The 22,260-nt window shown below is 33.2% G+C and overlaps 1 protein-coding gene across 1 annotated transcript in view; it reads left to right on the forward strand.

Moving 5' to 3' along the window:
* LOC124361352 (polycystic kidney disease protein 1-like 2) overlaps positions 1-22,260 on the forward strand; it is a 35,263-nt gene that overhangs the window by 6,542 nt on the left and 6,461 nt on the right. Inside the window, exons 4-10 of the mRNA XM_046815402.1 lie at positions 2,432-2,543; positions 6,701-6,864; positions 9,633-9,762; positions 11,558-11,741; positions 14,356-14,499; positions 16,193-16,401; positions 19,975-20,066. Coding sequence (XP_046671358.1) covers positions 2,432-2,543; positions 6,701-6,864; positions 9,633-9,762; positions 11,558-11,741; positions 14,356-14,499; positions 16,193-16,401; positions 19,975-20,066 — 1,035 coding nt within the window. The remainder of the gene's footprint in view (positions 1-2,431; positions 2,544-6,700; positions 6,865-9,632; positions 9,763-11,557; positions 11,742-14,355; positions 14,500-16,192; positions 16,402-19,974; positions 20,067-22,260) is intronic.

Raw genomic sequence — 22,260 nt, forward strand, 5'->3', positions numbered from 1 at the left:
ATATGATCAATGTATGTGCATTCAATCAGGTAAACCATACTAAATTGTTTGCACTATGACAGCTGTGCTAGCAAACATAATGTTATTTGTTGAACAAACGATCCTGGTAAGTGTATTAAGTATTCATATGATCAATGTATGTGCATTCAATCATGTAAACCATACTAAATTGTTTGCACTATGACAGCTGTGCTAGCAAACATAATGTTATTTGTTGTACAAACGATCCTGGTAAGTGTATTAAGTATTCATATGATCAATGTATGTGCATTCAATCAGGTAAACCATACTAAATTGTTTGCACTATGACAGCTGTGCTAGCAAACATAATGTTATTTGTTGAACAAACGATCCTGGTAAGTGTATTAAGTGTTTATTTATTTATTTATATACGGAAAACTCCATTTTACAGAGAAGTACAAAACTAAGGCTGACACAAAAAAAGTTATCATAATCTAAGACAACATCACGTTTGAAACTACTACAATATTATGGCAGCAGAACACAAAACTATGTTGACCTGAATACCAGTCCTTGCCACATTCAGATCTGCCACAATACACCATCTCAGTACATGATCAAAAACAGAGAGTCCACGCATCGACAAGACAATATCAATAACAATATAATAGTAATAGTAATATTGAAAAAAAACAACAATAATAATAATATTAAAGAAAACAACAATAATATCAAAAACAACAACGATATAGCAAACAATTAACAAGAATAAATGCTAATGAGAATTCAACAACAATATAATAGCAATATTGAAAAAAAACAACAATAATAATAATAATAATATTAATGAAAACAACAATAATAATATCAAAAACAACAACGATATAACAAATAATTAACAAGAATAAATGCTTATGTGAATACAATAACGATAAATAACAAATTAGCAACAATTAACACTGATATGAATACAAAATTTTGCTAGTATATAATAAAAGAACAATAACAATAATAAAACAATAACAGAAAACAAACATTCACCGGGGAACCTGACTCTGGAAGAATCCTCTGATCGCAGATTGGCTGTCCTCAAAGAAGTCGAACTGGCGACACAGCTGGTTGCCCAGTCGATGTAAACGTGGAAGAGGACCGTGCATGATGTAGTTGGTGGGGTGCGACCGACCAAAAATCAGGTTGCATGAGCGGGTCAGTCTTGAAGCACGTAGATCAATGCGACAGAGTAGGTCAGAACAATCGACTGTGCCACGAAGAACTCCCCATAGGAAAAGAAAGAGCATAGCATAGGAAAGAGTGTTCATAAGTACCTGTTAATAGTCTCGCGCCTCATATGTGTCCATGTAACTATGTAAACCATGGCAAAAGCATGGTTGTTGCCGAATATTTTTGTGTTCATTTGTTGTGTTTAAAAGAAGATATGGACTCAAATTATCTAAAGAGACTCGTATTTTATAGTTGGTTTATTTTATTTTATTACGTTTTTTCTTGCAATATTATTTAAAATATTCTTATACTATGGAACAAAGTCAATGAAGGCGACAGTATTATTTTCGTGCAAAACTCCTGGTGAGCTTGTTTTGTCCTTTAGAGCCCGCAAACCCAAAATCTTGTACAATGATTATTTTGTGCAAATAAAAAACGTTTGAAAAATCTGATAAGTTTAAAAATTGTCATATCTCTTATAATGTCTCTATACGCCAATTATTTGATTTCACCGAAATCATTTTAAAATTTCAAAACACTTTAGTTTTTAGTGATTTTAGGTTTTAACAATTCTATCTCACAAAGAAGTATTTTTTAACCGATATGATTATGTGTAGCTAAACAATTATTTCTAAAGACTAGATGTTACAGTTTTAAAAATGTTTCCAGTGTTTATCACGAACCTCGCGACTTAGGAAATGACAGAAACAATTTATCACTAAAACAAAATTATGATACAACAGTAGTAGGGGTTATGGCCGACGTTTAATCTCGGAATGAGAGAATTATTTATTATCCTGAAGAGTTTTATAATCTCAGCTATATTTGCCGCTATATTCCTCATTTTATTCAAGTTATTGATTACGTTTGTGAAACTAAACATAAAAATTAGTATTACTTTTTATATGTATTATGAATGATAAAATTAATATATTAGTTTGATAATAACTATTTATAATTTCATTCAATTGTCCGAATTCAATTATAAAATTGAATTCTATCTGACAAACCGTGTTCAGAGTGTCGAAAAAACTAGCAAGGGCATACCTCAGGGTTCAGTTGTGGGACCACTGTTGTTCCTATTTATACATTCATCATCATATATTATATCTTCCCAAGTGTATCATAAGATACGAGAGCATGAATTGTGACTGCCAGCGTCTGGAATGTGAAGAATACAATGAATACTACGAACTTGCAAAATAAGTTTTTATTATTTTTGATCGGCGATTTTTTTTTGTTTTTACAGCAGAGGGGGTTGATGATCCGTCGTTTGATATTGGAATGAGAGAAGTATTTATTAGCTTGGAGAGTTTTATAATCTCTGCTATTTTTGCAGCTTTGGTCCTCATTTTATTCAAGTAAGTGATTATGTTTGCCAAATAACACATATCAACTAGTTTATAACTGTTACACGTATGATGACGTATGATAATGATTAATATGTTAGTTTGATTATACCTACCTATAATTTTTAATACTTTTAAGATTATTGCTTGTAATCGCGTTTTAGCATTTTACTGAGCTTTGTTCACGATTAATTTGTTTTTGTAAAGAAATATCTTAGTTAATTGAGTTTGTCTGCTACGGCGTATAGTCATAAGAAAACTGTTCGCGTACCTTTCAATTTTTTCTGAATATCTTTGTATAATTTTCGTGTAGACAGATTTTTATGTTTAATGGTAAACATAGATATTTATATAATTAGGACTTTTTCTAACATTGTAAGTAAGCCCGTTCCAGTACAATGGGTAGCTCAGAAGTAAAAATATATCAGTTCGTTGAAACAGAGACAATTATTTTTCGACCATCCATAAGATATAGAACAATAGGGTGAATATAATTTTTCTCCTGATCTTAAGTTGACACATCATCCACTGAGAACACCTTCCTGGTTCCTTTGAGATGATTGTTAGTAACGGCAGTGCTAGGTCAAAAATAAATCTTTCCAGCAGTGGTAAAATTACTTTGAACATGAAAGCTCAATCGGGCATATTATTGACAAAAGTAGAAACATATCAATTTTTCCAAGAACAATGGCACAGCAAATGAGGTATAGTAAACGCCAACTACCTAGCAGGCTATGCTACCTTCGTACCCCCAAATGTATTACAATTTCCAGGCGTTGTATGTGCTAAACATATCGAACCTTTTGATTCTGTAAAACACGCCAAGAGCCATTGGAAGTCTGTTGTATTACGAAGCTTTTAAAAGATAGCTCAAGTCCTACTTCCACTGACTTTAAGAAAATTGTTTTTGTTGGCAACAATGTACAATCCTTGTATTGTTGTCAGCTTAACGTTACATCCTAAAAGTTTATCCTACCACTGTTTATCCTACACTAATCATCTTGTTAACATCAACAAAACTTAGTGGAAACGTTGGTGGAAAAGCTCATTGTGAATGTTCAGACACCCCAAAATGTGTTAATAATAATGATATTTTCTCAAAATCTCGAAAATATTTAATAAAGTGCTTAGTTCGCACTAGAATGTCCGAGGAAAATGAAAACTATATCGTTGCAGTCCAGTGTTACCTCTAAGCAGAAAGATAAATTTAAGCAAAACACATCTAACGTAGCCCCGAATGTAAAAAGCTCCGCAGACTTTCCCTCTATTTGGACAGGTAGTCTACTCCCCCAATTATTACTAACAGTTATTTCGAACCACTGGAAATGAATAGTGTGCCTGAATAGGAAAATTCATGTTGGCCAACTTTATATCAGAAAAATATGCCTAGAGATTCTAAGATGAATATACTGTACATCACGGTAGGAGTAATAATCAGCAAGTATCAATTATAAACCCATACCCAACAGAAATAGCGGCAAATCTTTAGAAATATGTTAAATATACGTTCTTTATTCTTTATTTACAGAGAAACAGTTTAATATAATTAAATTTTTGTTTGGCTCAAGATTTATAAGATTACTAACAATAACTAATCTTATAACAATCACTACTTGAACAATAAAGACCATGTAAAGAAACTATTTTATAGAACAAATTGCATAACAAATATTACCATCAATGTGTACAGTAGGCAATAAAATCAAACAAATACAAATTTTAAACTCAATACAGATGATAACAAATAAATCTCTATGAAACATTAAACAATAACAAATAATAATGCGTACAAAGCAGTATAACAATACTATAAACAGATCCTGTATCAAAGTGACGTTTAAACAGTAACAAATCAACCTTAATAAATAAATAATAACTACGGAATTGGTTGCGATTTGAAATAAATAAATCAATGCTTTAGAAACAACAAGTATAATGGCACAATGCAAAGGAAACAACCTTTATAATGGTACAATACAATGGAAACAACCTGTATAATGGTACAATGCAATGGAAACAAACAACCTATATAATGGTACAATGCAATGGAAAAAACCTGTATAATGGTACAATGCAATGGAAACAAACACCCTATATAATGGTACAATGCAATGGAAACAAACAACCTATATAATGGTACAATGCAATGGAAACAACCTGTATAATGGTACAATGCAATGGAAACAAACACCCTATATAATGGTACAATGCAATGGAAAAAACCTATATAATGGTACAATGCAATGGAAACAAACAACCTATATAATGGTACAATGCAATGGAAAAAAGCTATATAATGGTACAATGCAAATGGAAACAAGCTGTATAATGGTACAATACAATGGAAACAATCTGTATAATGGTACAATGCAATGTAAACAACCTGTATAATGGTACAATACAATGGAAACAACCTGTATAATGGTACAATGCAATGGAAACAACCTGTATAATGGTACAATGCAATGGAAACAACCTGTATAATGGTACAATGCAATGGAAACAACCTGTATAATGGTACAATGCAATGGAAACAATGTGTATAATGGTACACAATGCAATGTAAACAACCTGTATAATGGTACAATACAATGGAAACAACCTGTATAATGGTACAATGCAATGGAAACAACCTGTATAATGGTACAATGCAATGGAAACAACCTGTATAATGGTACAATGCAATGTAAACAACCTGTATAATGGTACAATGCAATGTAAACAACCTGTATAATGGTACAATGCAATGGAAACAACCTGTATAATGGTACAATGCAATGGAAACAACCTGTATAATGGTACAATGCAATGGAAACAACCTGTATAATGGTACAATGCAATGGAAACAAGCTGTATAATGGTACAATACAATGGAAACAATCTGTATAATGGTACAATGCAATGGAAACAACCTGTATAATGGTACAATACAATGGAAACAACCTGTATAATGGTACAATGCAATGGAAACAACCTGTATAATGGTACAATGCAATGGAAACAACCTGTATAATGGTACAATGCAATGGAAACAACCTGTATAATGGTACAATGCAATGGAAACAACCTGTATAATGGTACAATGCAATGGAAACAACCTGTATAACAGTTGTTATACATGTTGAACAGTTTCTCATTATAACTTTCCTTTGTACAAGACTCTACGGTTTCTTAATTTAAACCAATGAAACATAGATATTTTTAATGATAATTTGGAAAATATTTTAAAGATATGCAGCAACCTTTTATTTTGATTTAATTTATTGTTCATTGTAGAAGTGTGTGTACAATGAAGCAAGTTGTTATTTTTTTAAATTGTATAGAGTTCATTTATTTATGTTGTGTAAAGAAATTTTAATACTAATTTGTGTAACTGCCAGCAGTTTAGTTTAGTTTAGTTTGTTATGTAAAGTTCATATTAAGAGTACATTAATTTTAGTTAGGATAGCTGTTTTGGGAATAATTGAAGGTTTTGTACTTTGTTTGTGCTATATCATGTCCTGTAGCTGTCATGTAAAATTGAAAATAAATAAATAAAAATAATGGTACAATGCAATGGAAACAACCTGTATAATGGTACAATGCAATGGAAACAACCTGTATAATGGTACAATACAATGGAAACAACCTTTATAATGGTACAATGCAATGGAAACAACGTGTATAATGGTACAATGCAATGGAAACAACCTGTATAATGGTACAATACAATGGAAACAACCAATAAAAATAGAATAAGAAATGACACCAACCATACAGTATGAACCACATTAGCAATCAATAACAACATACGAGAAAAACTCATAAATTATCTCTATATTTAGAAGGAAACGAAGTTACAATTAATGACAAGGAGTTATTGAACTAAACTAAAAATTAAAAATTAAAGACATGGCGGAGCACTACAGTTGAAAACATCTATGTGTTTTATGTTGCACAGTATAACTATTAGTAACTCCTAGTTTACCCATTGTCCTTGATGGGACAGACGATCGCACTTTCCAGAACAGAAAAGATAAAACTATTGTTCAGTTACGTGGCTATTTCTATTTGAGTTTTTTTTAATACAATGTAATTACTTGTGATAGTCATAGTAGCACCGCCCAAACAACCTGTAGCGGCAACAAATCCAAAGTTTAAATACACCTTAATATTTACTGTTGTTTCAGATTGAGTTACAGGCAGGAAATCCCAAAGTCCAAGACAACTCTTCAGACTCCTACCAGAAGATCGATAAGTGACCCTGCTGAGTATTGGCAATCCAGCCTGTTGACACATGTCGACTTGACGAATATGCAATCGTATTGTGAAAAACCTATGAGGCGTCGAAAAGGTCAGTTTTTTCGAAAAGTTCTTTTCAGTAGTGGGTCCGGCAACAGCTGGGTGACACAGGATTAAATAACTTCCGGATGTCTTGATATTTTCTCCGGAATGATGTCTGAATAAAACTTGAGTATCCTTGACTAAATATTAATGCAGAATTGGCACCAACCATATTAATCAAATTGCTTACATATATTTTTTTCCGGAAACGCGTATGCCAGACTTAGCGAATTGTTTTTGCTGCAAACGTAAAGGTTTCCGTAAACGTTTTGGTATAAATTATTTTATAAAGTGTTTCACGGCTTGAAGCCAATGGAATAATTACCCAGACTAGCCAGTATCCCACTTTTATTAATGCCGGTGTGATGTGTGATTGTGTTTCTCGTGCTCGGGACTTACATCCTGTGCAGTGACAACGCCCGGACTGGACTCCAAGCAGCTTTTGGGTATGTTTGAACCCTTTCCTTTCCCTTCTTTTTGTTCTCCATTTCTTTCTGTACTAATGACTTCCCCACCTGATGAAGAGGATAGATTCCAATCCTCAAAACGTTGTGTTATAGACCTACGTTCTGTAATCATAATGATGGCAAATGTCCAAAATCCTTTTATCCCGTCCAACCTTCAATCGTCAACAGCAAACTTTAAACAAACAAAAATAATGTTGTAAGTTGCAAACAAATTATCAGATCATTCGCTTTTATACACGTCAGAATTTGTGTGTTTAGTGGGGAATTTTGCTGAAATAATTACCTATTGAAATGATCAGTTGATGATTACGATTGGTAATGTGATAATGCTCAGGTTCACAAGGTTCTTGTACTGATCATGAAAATATCTATTCTATATATTTTTTAATTTTTATGATAATTTTAATGTTTAATTTCTCATGCGACAAAACATATATGTTTCTCATAAGTTAATTGTCTTCAGAAAATTGTTTAAATACTTTGTGGACATCTACTTCGTGCCAACTGCAAAATGATTATATGTTACAAATATTTCATGTTTTAATATGGTGGTATTTTTTAATACTGTATCTGGCTTCAAGATTGTAGCCTAAATGCCTAATCTTCTTCTGTGTCAAGTTGGCGTATACAGTTGTTTTTTTTGTTATACTTACATTTTGACGGTATACAGCCTGAAGTATCCAATACAGTAAAAGAAATATACTTAAATATGCAATAATAGAAAATATTTCATTTTGAGGTCAATACTGGTTTAACATACTTTTCATTATAGAATATTTACAATAGCAAGACTCCCCTTTATTAGGGGATTCCACCAGTTTAAAAGGCTTTAGTGTGATGTGTACACCTTTCTGTGCAGTACTAATATTTAAATTTCTCTATTTAAAGAGTAAATGCATTTTTGGAAACGTTGCAGTAGTTGCAAATTTTACTACCAGTAAAAATTAAATTTCAGCCGAGAAAATTATTTCTCTTTTTAAAATATGTTCTTTATGAATTTTATATTTATGAATTTTGCAATATGGTCTTTTACTATTAGGAATCAAGTAATAGACCTATATCTTGATGAAAAAATAGCCATAAGAGACTTGACGCCTTAAGAGACAGCTGTAGTAAAGTAACCGTGAGTTTTCCCCCCCCATAATAATAATGATAAACTAATTTTAAATTTTTTTCAATTACTTTTTTAGTAAACAATTATTATTCTTTAAATCATTCATTATTACTGACGTGTACTGCTGAAAGATCGTTCTCAACAAAGAAACGAGTCAAGAGCTTTTTAAGAAACAAAATGAGGCTTTACTCTATGTACACTACGGGAAAATATCAGTTGTCTGAACCCCCAAACATCTTTTCCTGCCTACTTTCTTGTGTTAAACCTCGTATTTATTCCCTTATTTTGTATCGTAGTGTTGTGGGATTTCTCATATTTTAAAGATTATTAATTAATAATACGCATCCAAACGCTTTTTAGTGGGTATTTTTTAGTATATGCCTTTTGAATATTTAAATCTGAATAACTCGTAAAAATATAGAAAAACTCGAAACAATCTAGATGTGCATTAATTACATCTTTGAAATGAGACATCACCCTCTGTTCTACGCCTAAAAGCAAGGGCATAAAACTCCATGACGTGTAACGTTGTTCTTATGGGAAAAAAACTCAATGTTACAAACCCGGCACTTCATGCAATATAGTCGTTGCCCTTGTCACCCGATTGGTCAATAATAACTAATACGTGGTATAGTGGAGTTGAGTTGACTACTATTGTAGTTATAGTTACTGATACTAGTAGCAATGAATGCTACACTATGCCTACACCTCCCCCCAAACCCAATCACCTCTACCCTGCTGTATCTCAAGGTCGTAGCCAGCGAGGGTGTCTAAGGGGTCCGGACCCCACCCCCCTATACATTAACGATTATTATTATTTAAATAATTAATTATTACTGACATATACTGCCGAGAGACCTTTCCCAACAAATAAACAGGTCAAGAATTTTCTAAGGAACAAAATGGGTCCTTATTCGTTGTCTGGATCCCCCCCAAATTTTTTTCCTGGCTACGTTCTTACTGTTTCTATCTCACTCCCTCCCATTACGCTTGGTCACTCTCACTGTCACGGAGCAATTTCGTACTCACAGCGCTGCTCTGCGGTTGCAAAGGGAACTAGAAGAGTCTACCGCGGCATAAGGCCCGACCTGCGCTTCTCGTACTGCAGTAGTCATTGCTAGTAGTGGTGAATTCTCAGGACATTGAAGTTGTCTAGACACGAGCAAGGTACTACTCATATGGCTTGTGTGTTTGCAGACATGTCCAGCTACGATTTCTTTATCTTCGTCTTAAAGAAGATGGCGGCTCCAAAGAGGCTGAGGCCGGTGCAACTACTATCCAGTTCTTTGCAGTATCACGTCAAGAGGACATGGATGATCATCGCCTGGTTTGTTCATCATATTCAACTATGATTTAATGATGCATCATATTTAATTGCGGAATGGTGCAAATAATCTTAAAGCGTAGCAACCCTGTTGTTTTTTATTTAATAACCATACATCGCTAAAAAATGTAAACTATTTCTAAAAACTTTCGAGTTCTATTTCGATATATAAAAGTTGCTAGGGTAGGTTGGGTTGATTCAGTTGAACTTTGAGTTTAGCTCCGGTTTACCTTCCTTTCATTGCAGCGTCTGGTATCTGACACTGGCTTAGACTTGCCTCCTGGAATCTGGAGTCGTGTTCGTCGGAAAAGATCCAAAGAAAGTTGACGACGAAGAAGCACAAAATGAAACATAGTTTCAACGTCAAAGTACACTGAATTGTGTACCCGATGAGACTATCACTTCACCTATTTATAGTGATGTCGAGACGATGTAAATGTTTCGTTTTGTGCTTCTTCGTCGTCAACTTTCTTTGGATCTCTTTACACGAACATGACTCCAGATTCCAGGAGTCAGGTCTGAGACAGTGTCAGATACCAGACGCTGCAATGAAAGGAGGGTGAACTGGAGCTAACTAAAAGTGCAATAATAAAAGTTGCTTTCGACCTATTAGTACGATTTAAAAAGACCGCGATTTACATTTTTCAAAGTAAAAATAACGCTATTTATGCAGTCTACAACTAGCTAATAGTGGTAGCAAATAACGAAATCGTACATCTGATTTCTAAAGATTCAATGATATTCCAAACATACTAACTCGTTAAGTAAATCCATGAACATTTCTCATTGTTTGTTTTTTCGACCTAGCTTTTCATCCCCAAATATTACTCACACACTTTGAGGTGGCTTATATTTAAATAGTCTCAACGTCAACAGTTTATTTATCATCTTTTAAATTATTATCATTACGGGAACTTTTTCATGGCCTTTATATAATTCACATACACGTTCATGTCAATGAACATTTTAATTTATTATACAATACCATATACTAATATATTATTTTAATGTGTTCTATTTATATGAGGGGGTCACTTCTTAACTATCTTATCTAGTTTCAAGATGATTAATATAATACAGACAATAAATGTATTGCATTTTTATGAGGTGGTCACTTTTCACTGACGTATCTGATTTCGAGATGATTAATATATCAAAATATTTAATGTGTTATATTTTTATAAGGTGGTCATTTTTAACTATCATATCTGGTTTCAATGTGATTAATACAATACAGATATTTAATGTTTTAGTCATTTATGTGGTGGTCACTTTTAACTATCATATATGGTTTCAATGTGATTAATACAATACAGATATTTAATGTTTTGGTAATTTATGTGGTGGTCACTTTTAACTATCATATATGGTTTCAATGTGATTAATACAATACAGATATTCAATGTTTTAGTCATTTATGTGGTGGTCACTTTTAACTATCATATATGAAGGAAACAGGATTTTTCCGGACATTTGCTATCGTTCAGTGAAACAATGGCAAATGTTTCACTGAACGATGGCAAATGTCCGGAAAAATCCTGCTTCCTTCACAATCCTTCCATCGTCAAAAATAACCTTAAAACAAAGTATCATATATGGTTTCAATCCGATTAATATAATACAGATATTTAATGTTTTGGTCATTTATGTGGTGGTCACTTTTAATTATCATATTATGGTTTCAAGATGATTAATACAATATAGATATTTAATGTTTTGGTAATTTATGTGGTGGTCACTGCTTAACTATCATATCTAGTTTCAAAATTTGTGACTGCCCGTGTGTCTTCTGTTCCAGGGTAGTATCCACAATCATTATCGTTGTCAGTGCTTACTTAGTGATGCTGTACAGCCTGAAGTATGGAGAAGTACAGAGTCTAAAATGGCTAAGTAGCCTAACCATGACTATGGGCCAAGACATATTCGTATTTACGCCTATTAAAATCATAATCCTAGCGGTTATTCTGTCCATGGCCTTTGAAGTGAGTGTTGAAATGAGAAGATAACGTTTTACGTTGTTTGTATTAAATAAGTAGCAGACTTACTGGTAGGATTCAGGTAACCTCAGCTGTCAGTCCAGGAGGTAATTCAATAAAATTGTTTAAAAATAACCCTTCAATCAAGCAGGTACTGGCATGATCGGATCCAACTGTCAAGTAGACCAGACCTTATGTTAATAAAGCATAACAGTTAATATTATCAGGACGAACTTAAATCCAATAAATTTTAATAATTAATGTTAAACGAATGAACACAAAATGTTTCAAGTTAGGTTGGGTATTCCTTTTGATGTTGAAGAGATATATCAATTGGCCAAATCAAATTCAATTGCGTTTTAATTAGTAATTAGTTTTAAACTACAGTAGTTAACATTTCCACTTTTTAGTTAGTTCCAACATTAAGTTTGTTGTACATTTTATTACTACACTTACTTCTTTTGTTAATAATTTGTTGTCCCCTTACAATTGATTTGCAATAACTTCAGCAATCTTAAGAACACTAATAAGCTATAAATATGTCTGAAAGGCTGTATGCACATTCTTAATTAATTGCTTGTTCTATTTTAATGTAAAGAAATCAGGCCCACTCGACTTAATAATTATTTAAATTATCTAAAGAACTGGACTTATTTGTATAATTTATAAATGGCAAATTCCAATTGAACCAAAACATTAGTTTCTCCCTCTCCCTCGGAAACTAAGTTTTCATTTGAGGTTTGGAGAGGAAATCTCTCCAAAACGTGTAGGAACATAAAATATAACAAATGAAATAAGTTTATATTTAATTAATTTAAGCGTTTAATTAGCCATATACGAGTTTTGTTATGATATATATTTCATATAAAACAAACGAATTCTCCTTAAATTCCCTAGCTTCTTACATCTTCCTATTAGTACATTAAGGAAAACAATTTCTAATTCTGAACTATAGGTACTCAAACTTATGTTCTCTTTTATTTAAAACTATTAATAAAAACTTTAAAGTGTTTCTTCTGATAGAGAAAGTAAGTGTTAATCCTAGAACACCTCCGTGTTTTGATATACCTTTGTTACTACCTATACTTAAATTTTACGTAGCGTGTTTATTTTTGTAATTTTAGGTTATGTATAGGTTTATTTTTCTTGCCTATGTGCTTGCTTAAGGTGAGGATGCGTGTGTGCGTGTGTGTAATGCGTGCATGTGTGATACATGGTGTTTTCCTAACCATATCTTCATATCTACAATGCCACAGAAACTCATCCTTTCCAAAAAGCGTGTCTGTATCTGGCTTGAAAATTTTGGTAGTATCAGTTTTTTTTTGCTCTGTAGAAATAACAGGCAAGTCTCGATTCCTAGCACCAGTTATTTTTCCTACTTTTGACGATCCTACTGCCACTACATCATTATCTTTTCTTTTTATTTGCTGGTCCCAGGGTTTATTTCCTCTCAATATGTTTTATGGGCACGATAATCTCGTCATCCGAAATTTCATTGGCATCTGGCACGAACTTGGGGGGTCTCGAGCAGTTCCCATAAATGGGTCCTTAAAACTACACACATATTGATACTGCAGGCCTTCAAAATTAACTTTCTGGCTGTTTTATGTCATCAACTAGGAGTATGGCGTATACAATATATTTTCTCGTTTGTTAATGTATTGTCGTCTCTATAACAAAATAAAGAGAAAAATAATTTAAACCTGGCATAAATGCACCAGCAGGTTAACGTGTTCGATTCTTGTTTTAATATAACCATATAAGTTTAAACGTTAACTTTACTATTTTATAGGCACAAAATATTTGGTTTATTGTAGTGACTACTTTCTTTTGGTGGGCTATGTATTTATGTTTTACAAGGGGGAAAAAACTCGTTTCGCGTCACGAGACGTATTGTCACGCTTGTTTGCTCTGTAGCCGCTATCGCGGTCATTTTGGTGTCAGGGAAGGCGTTTCTCTGTTCAGTGGCTATCCAGGAGTGCTAGTGAGAGATTATTTAGATAAAACTCACCATTCTAACATAAAATTGTTTCTGGGAAAAAATTATAGTTATTGGATAAGGGGTTGCGGAATACTATATTCTTTGGAAAACCTCAAAGATTCTAAATCGCGTACAAATTAAAGATTATAGTGGTATGTGTGAATAACTATTGTTATTGGTTTTTTGTATCTAGTTTTATATCATAAAGGTATAGAAATGTATTTAAAAATAATTATTTGCAATACTAACATTTTAATTCATCTAGTTTCTTTTTGTCTTGTAATTAAATTTATAAATGAAATAAAATTAACTGAATTAAGTAAGTGTTCATAAAATAATGTATAACTGAAAAGGCAGCGATTAAGGGATATGAAAGCGAGTACAAGAGCGTTTGATTTTTCGATGGGTCTCAGGAACAACGAATATCTGAATAGAGTATAGGTTGCCCATTCCCCTCCTAACTCACCAACCACGAAATTCATGTTGAATACAGAATAGAAATGGTTGCAGTATTGAGTGTGTCGGAGGTTGTAAATACATCTTTTTAAAGTAAGTTTAATAACCACTTTTAATAATATACACACAATCTTTTTATGTCAGTGTTCTGTAGCAATACTAAATAAAAGTTTTTATTTTCAGAGAATATTTGATGCCGGTTACTTTCAACTTAAGGTCAAAGATGCAATGAGATTAGAGCTATATGGGAACCGAGAATATTTAAATGAATTGGTTGCAAGAAGAACACATAAAATGTATTATCCAATGTCAGACCAGGAGAAATTGGTAATATTAATCTTAAGAATGTAAATTATAAGTTAATTATACGTTCCAAAGTTGTAGGTCAGGTTTCCCTACATTTATTCTTTGGCGCCGTTTAGCTAAGAGGACTTTCATTTCCTTTCTAAGCGTATGACAATTTCGACAGTGGAACTGAATTCTTTTGTTCGTTTAAAACACCTCAACAGACCTCATTATCAAAATATTTTGAAGCATTACTTCATTATACTGTATATGAAAAATCCAAATTTTATCCATAGTTATAGCAGTATTTATTTTTCAAGAAACCAACAATTGGACACTAGGGTGTACACTAGAAACCAGTTGTGTTTAGTGCTTCTCTCTGGTGGTTAGTTTTGGAACTAGTTTGTTTATAACCCCTTTAACTGTTGTCAATACACCTCAGACATCTGTCTTTGTTTATGGTATTGGAGTTATTTATGAGTGTTTATTTCGAAATACTTTGATATATTAATCGCTTATTACTAAATGGCTCTTGTCATTAATTCTAAACTTTTGGACAATAAAAAAATAATTTCCGTTATATCTGTAGAATTGACTCCAATCAGCAATAACTGTGTTAGAGGCTATTGCAGAAATTCATTATGAAAAAGTTCATGTTATTCATTGACCTTCTTTAAGCCTCTTAGTTTTGCATAATTTGTTGCTCTTTTTGAATCAGTATAGGCTGGTAAGGTTGGAAAACTTTTGTTTAAGTTTAGTTCATTAAGTAAGCAGAAGCTTTTATTTTCGGGCCCTCAAATAAACTCAGAAACAATAAATTTTCCCCTACTTAAAAATGAACCCATGGTATTTAGATACAGTGAAATAGTTCCTTTGACCTCTTTTTTGGGATCGAGTCTCCTCTGAAGCAGTGATCTTTTTTAATAATGTTGGCCACCACTTTTGTAAGTCCATGATTTCTTCTCCCTCAATCAGATCTGCAGTAAATTTGCCGTCATTTGAAGAGGTAACAATGCTGCGTTCGTTTATCGTCGTAGACATTTTAGGCAAGAGGAACCTTGTTCTGAATTTCCTGGGCATTCCAACTGGTTGTTGTGTCTTTTCTACCTTCCTCTACAACCACCCTATTTCGATACTGGAGAAGTTGAAGTAAATATAATTCACTAAACACCACTTTTGATAAATTTTCTGCAGAATTAACACGTGAGGCACCTGAGACAGAATCTGGATAAAATGTGTTGTCATAAGGATTTTATCGAAATTTTCTAAAATTACAAATTTAAGATAGCTTGTCTTTAACGGTATGATACCCGGACTCTAACGGCAAGAACAAAATATGTAGAATATTTTACCAACTTTAATGTTATATACGTGTATTTTATGTAGGACCAACCCCTGCCGAGATATAGACAAAACCCCAAAACGTGGAGCTTTAAATCACCTCTTCCGCAATCTCCATGGTCGGGTAATCCTAATATATTATAGCGAGTACCATGATGAGCCTCCTTCAGTTGGTTTCCCGCTTATTGACTTTCCTGCTGGAATGATTCGTTGACTAGGTCTATGTGAATAATGTTGAATTAATGCAAGAAACAAACTAATTTCTTAACATATTGACATATTCCTACACTCAATAATTTGCATTAACATAGTACAACATTTTTATTAGCTAAATTATCTTTCATTTTAAAATAAATTTCTGGTTCCATGTTGACCCCGGTGTTTTTCCATCTAGGTGTGGAGAGAAAAACAAATCAGACGGTCGAAATGGAAATCTCTCATTGACTTGATCGTGGTGCTGTTGTTTATCCTGGTGCTGTGCTTAGTCATGAGCAACATGTGGAGTGGGTCTCATTTTGTCCCGAATAACCACGCCATCAATGTCCTTCAATCTCATTTGGATCCTGAAAACTTCATGTTAACCAAAGTTGTTAATCGGACGGAGTAAGTATACTTTAGGATTGTTCTTATTTCAACTTTCTCATATACTTAATATTGTAAGCTTAATGAAATATATACGTTGGTAACGTTAAAGCTATTTTGGGTTTGGTTTTAAACGTACTGTCAGCGCATAGGTGAGAAACGTAAGTATGAATTTGCCGCACCAATTGCTAAAAACCAACTTTCAACTCAATTATATTGCATATTCCAATCAGATTCTACAAGAGCATTGGTTGACAGATGTCATTTCGTTCAAAATGTTTTAACTGAAGTATTTTTGTAAGTCATACGGAAGAGGTGTGCTGATGTCCGGGAGATATTTCAGTTAGTTCCTAGAGTCGACGCTAGGGCTGCGCCACGTAACCTGAGCTGCTTGAGCCCCTCACTCCACAGATGGCAGTCCAGGCGCTCATTCGGCCTTGTCTCAACTTTTAACATTGGATGAGTTATCTCTTGTGTAACTCGTACAATCACAGCTAATATGTATTAAGCTTTGCAATAAGGTAGTTGGAGTTTTTGTAAAGGAAAACTGTCTCACTGTATTGAGAATAAGAATAAGAATAATTTAATCACACAATAGATCACAAAGATTTTCTGTGCAAAGCAAAACATCAGTATCAAAAGTAATTATAAAAAAGTGATAAAACATAACTGTTTATACTATAGAGCATACAATCTAAAGGTAAAACACAATAAATTCTTGTAACAATTTAAAAATTATTCCTACTACAAAAACAATCGGTCTAATCAAGACATGGGTATTACAAGAGCCTCGTGGAGACTGTAGAAAGCCTTCCCGGTCAAGTAAGCCCGGTTTACATTTGTTTGAATTTTGATTACATTTGGAAGTAAACTGTAGAGTTTAGGACCGAAAATATATATATATATATATATATATATATATATATATATATATATATATATATGTATATATATATATATACGAAGTTCTCATTCTTACTTATAACAATTTTGATGAAATTCCTAAAACAAAAGACTTCCATGATTTCAATACAAGAAATAAAACTAAACTATGCTTTCCACAGCACAGAACGGCCAAGTTCGAGAAGAGTCCGATTTACTTTGGTATTCGGCTATTCAATAAGTTACCGGAACAAATAAGAGCAGAAACTCAAAACTAACATCTCATATTCCCTTTCCGGGTTTATGAGATCGCTGAGAAACCTCCTAAAGAGTTCAGTGTTTTATTCTCTTAAGGAGTTCCTCGAGTTTAATTTTTGACTTCCTTTCAATTTTTGCTTAGAAAGTTAAGGTATAACGTTCTTGCTTGTCTTTCATTGATTATACATTACTCCATTATATTACTTGACAAAACACAATATTTGTATATTTTTTTGTAAAATTGTACAAATCAAATGTGTGATTAAAGAATTGAATTGAATAAAAAATTGAGTTTTTGAAAATGTTGAGTCTGAAACGGTCAGAAATTGTTTAATTTCTGTACTGTGTGTTATGATCATGATTTAAATGTGGAAAAATATTTTTATTTTGAAAAACAAACTGTCGAATGAAAAATGAGAGGGGGCATGGTTAGGATCTCGCTGGATCAGAAACGCTCTCCACACCTCTCATCTGGTCTCATTCCCCAGACGACCCTCAACGCTCTCTTTTGAAGAGTGAACTCTTCCTCAAAATATTATTCCGTACCTCAACTTTTACTCAAACAAGCCTAAGTAACCCGGTTTAAGAACTTGTTCGGAGGCAAATATAGAAAGGCACACCAGGGTTAAGGTAGCTGAATTTAGCTACTTCGATAATGTGTTTATATGGGTATCCATTTCATGTCAAAATCAAGATGGACCCCTAAGAAACTTACAGAACAATTGCTACTTATTGGATTGCCACCAAATGTATAAATATTAGGAATATTTTGGAAGGTTTGGGAATAAAATTCCACATTGTTCGTTTCAGAAAAGTTTACGAACGGGTTATTGGTGCAGAACCAGTCAGAAATCAAAGATGATATCGCTGTACAATGTTCTAACAGGGTACTAAAGTGACAGTTATTTAGAATCTTACATCTCGAGTTTGTAACAGGAAGACTCCCTTATCTTTGGCTTAAGGGCAGTTTTGTCCCAGCAGTGGTTGTTTGCGACTTCAGACAAGCAGTCGCCGAACGTGTTAAAAAAATCTGGTCAATGAAATCAGTATTAAAAATTGTACGATTAAAATATTGATTTACAAAATTACACGTCAAGAATAAAAAAATTATGGTTGCCTGTAAAGTCGGTTTTACGGGCGAAGATTTTACGTGACAACGTCTTTTTCTCGGTAGAATATTTATTGATATGAATATTATTAAATTGCACAATAGGAACAAGGAATTGAATGAAAATAAGAATTGCACAAATTTTAACTATAGAAATATATTTTGTTTACTAAAACATTGTACATAATTTGAAATTAATTAAAATTTGTTATTGTAAATGGTAAAGTTGAATAAAACATTTACTAAAATTGGAATTTGAAATTCTTGCTAAACACAGTTAAATTCTAACTCCGCGCGTGGTGATTGGTCGGTTTAGTTCGTTTGTTTGGTCGCACTGTTATGACAGGTTAGAGGTTATAATTTGTTATTTTAAATGTTTGACTAGCAGTACGCGCTGTTTCTTCTCAATCGACTGAATTACGATTGATTGCAGAGTGATTTAAACTAATAATTTACTTAACACTATCAACATTTGTCAATAGTATGACATAACCTATAAACTCAGTTTCTCAACTTTTGTGTCAATCTAACAATTAATCAATCAATCATAGTTTACGATAATGAAATATCAGTGTACAATTATTTACCTTTATTGTTGTAGTTGTTGTAAATGACGAATCTAAGCACTCCACATTTTCACGAATAAACATAGTTATCTGCTTTATCCCGTGCGGCGGACCCACAGTTATCTGCTTTATCCCGTGCGGATCCCGTGCGGCGGACCCCACTGGACGGGCATCGTAACGTTACCGGGCGTTACACTTTTTCATGAGTGACTCCGAGCCGCAACCTAATTTTAAGACGTTGTCACGTCAAAAATTTATATGATGATTTAATATCAACTTATTTTCATATAATTCTACATTTTTTATTACAAAAAAGTATCTTGTATAAACATTTGAACTTCGGAACATAAGTTTCCGAGCTACGAGTTTCGGAAGTTTCAGTGTGGTTGAAAAGTTTCAAAAACCTGTAGCCTAATCTTTTCCTTGTTGTCGACATAAAACTGGAAGTTATTGTTAGTAAATAATGTGCCTGTTATGTCTAAAAGGCAGACATAGACAGGTTTAATTTTAATTGGGATATAATACTCTAGTTATTGTTGCTTTATTTGTTAGGGTGTGATTAACTTTCAAACAATTAGTACTTAAATTGATTTCTGCTGTACTCCGATTATTATTTGTGTATGTTGTACCACTAGTCTACATCACTGCTATCCATAACATTATGCATATCGTACTGTTTCCAAAATGCTAAACATGGTATACAGTTATTTAACTGGAAACGTTAGTAACAGATTTGTAAATCGTTATGTAGGAAAATGTAACATTTTGAACCTTTTCCAGCTTCAATGCGTTTATGGAAACAACATTTATAGCTTCGCTCTACACCTTCAGATGGTATAACTTAATCGAAATGCCTATTCTAACATTTAAAGGTAAGTCCACCCAATATTTGCTTGTCAACTAACGGTTCAGTTTAATTCAATAAATTACTTTAATAGCATAGGTGATGTAAGAACTAAAACTACATATAAGAATACTCTACGTACTTTGCATCAAAAATAAAACCTAAAATAGTACTATAAAAATCGGACAGCAATCATGTGAAACCGCTTCATGTTCAAGGTTATCCCAAAATGAATTGCTTGGGTTGATGTACCCTCTTAGCCAAAATAACATGTATTCGTATTAAAATCATTTGCTATTACTATTTACAATACAAAATGCACACATGCTCTATAAAAATATTCTTCCCTATTTTTGTTACTGATAAAATCAAAAGCTACATGTTCATTGGACTACTTTGGGTTTTCAATTGTTTATTTTGTAATGGAAGTACTCAGCATTTTGCAAATGGTAGTCCTTACCTAACAACCCAAACTTCTAACCCATCACTGTTCCCCAGAGAGTTCGCTTCTGGCTGGTTTATACCTTCCAGTTGAACCTGCCACTGCCGAAACCGATGTGTCACTTAAATCCTTATGGATGTCCAGGAGCGGAACATCACTAACCGCAAATGTCGAGATTCCGAGGCTCATGGGCAATTCGATAGGTCTAGTCTACTGCGGGAGACTGTTGGAGTTGGTAGGGTTCGTTCCCTAAGAGTCAAAGGTTTTTGCTGGCCTAAACGTAAGGGTGTGCCACCCCCTGCCTGCTTCGACTGGAGAGGCTGGTTCAGAGCTAGCTTTCCCTTCTTCCGAGGGGACATGACTTGAGATTAGTGTCCTAAATTCTTCCTCATGAATCTCGACAGAAGGTGGCTCCTACTCTAACCTTAACCATCCAGAATATCCTGTCACTCCATAAGCAGCGCAAAGGTCCTTACACGACTAGGTGCAATTTTCTAAGCTTCTTGTTCCAAGAGAACAAACAACACATCAATGTTCACGAATAAACTTAGACCTATATCTTGTCTTATACAGCAAAACGTCGACCAATAAAGATTTGGACAATTATTTGTTGTATAATTCGTATAGCACATTCTCTCTGCAGGGAACACTTTTAATCATCAGTACAGGGGTAATATGGTCTACCCGATCCATAGATTAACAATTTTTGAAAGGGGCATGCACTATTCAGCTCTACGGCTCTATAACGCGCTGCCTCGGCACCTGAAAAACATAACCAGCTCACAAAGTTTTCTAAAAAACGTTAAAACTATTTTGCTTGAAAAATGTCCGTATTCTGTTCAAGAATTCCTGTCAGATTGCACAAAAATGTGAAATAACCTATGTTGACTATTTGATTGTTGATTTTATTTTATTATTATTATTATTATATTTATCTACTATTTTATCTATGACTTATTTCGTGCAACTTTTTGTTATTAACGAAATAAATTATTTCTGATTCTGATTCTGATTCTGATTCTCTTTCAGTATTGTAACCATTTTTATATATTTGGTTTGCCCTGGCAAAATAAAAAAAACAAATAACGTTAATATTTGGGGTTTATTGGTTCTTGTTTATTTTTAATTCTGTTTTACTAATGTGTTAATTTATATTTTATACTTCCGGGTGTATCCCCCAAACTATAGAAGTGACAAAAACATTTCTTTTCTTTTCCCCTATATAAAACAGTGATTACTCATAAGTATTGTGAGAATTAAGATATAAAAATCTGAAATATTTTGTTATTAGATAACATCAAATTTGTTATTAATTATATTTGTTCGGCCCTTTTTAAACTTTTGAGATAGTACTCCCATCTGGCATAACCCGTCAGACAATATAGCATTAAAATGTTAATCATAAACAGTTTACAAAATATCAAGATATTAACATAGGATGCTGGGTCATAAAATTTCCAATAGGCCTACTTATTTTAGGTGTCCTTTTACTAACCCCTAGCTTATAGTTAGAAGAAATAGAAATTAACTTCAAGCATACGTTCAAAGGCAAGATTATTTAATTCTTCTTTTATTTCTACTAAAAAGAGTATACCGCTTATGTAAAAGTACGCCATGTTGCCTTTAGAATATAATAATGCAGTTAGGTTTGTCATTAATAAGTTAATTTTAATACGTATAGTTCAAAATTAAGTAGCGCCCATAAGGTGACATGTATAAAGTTAACATCTGCTATGACCTTTCTGATGTTTATTGGTTGATATATACCAATAATGTTAGT

This window comes from Homalodisca vitripennis, chromosome 4, assembly GCF_021130785.1.
Source record: "Homalodisca vitripennis isolate AUS2020 chromosome 4, UT_GWSS_2.1, whole genome shotgun sequence".
NCBI classification, from domain to species: Eukaryota; Metazoa; Arthropoda; class Insecta; order Hemiptera; family Cicadellidae; genus Homalodisca; species Homalodisca vitripennis.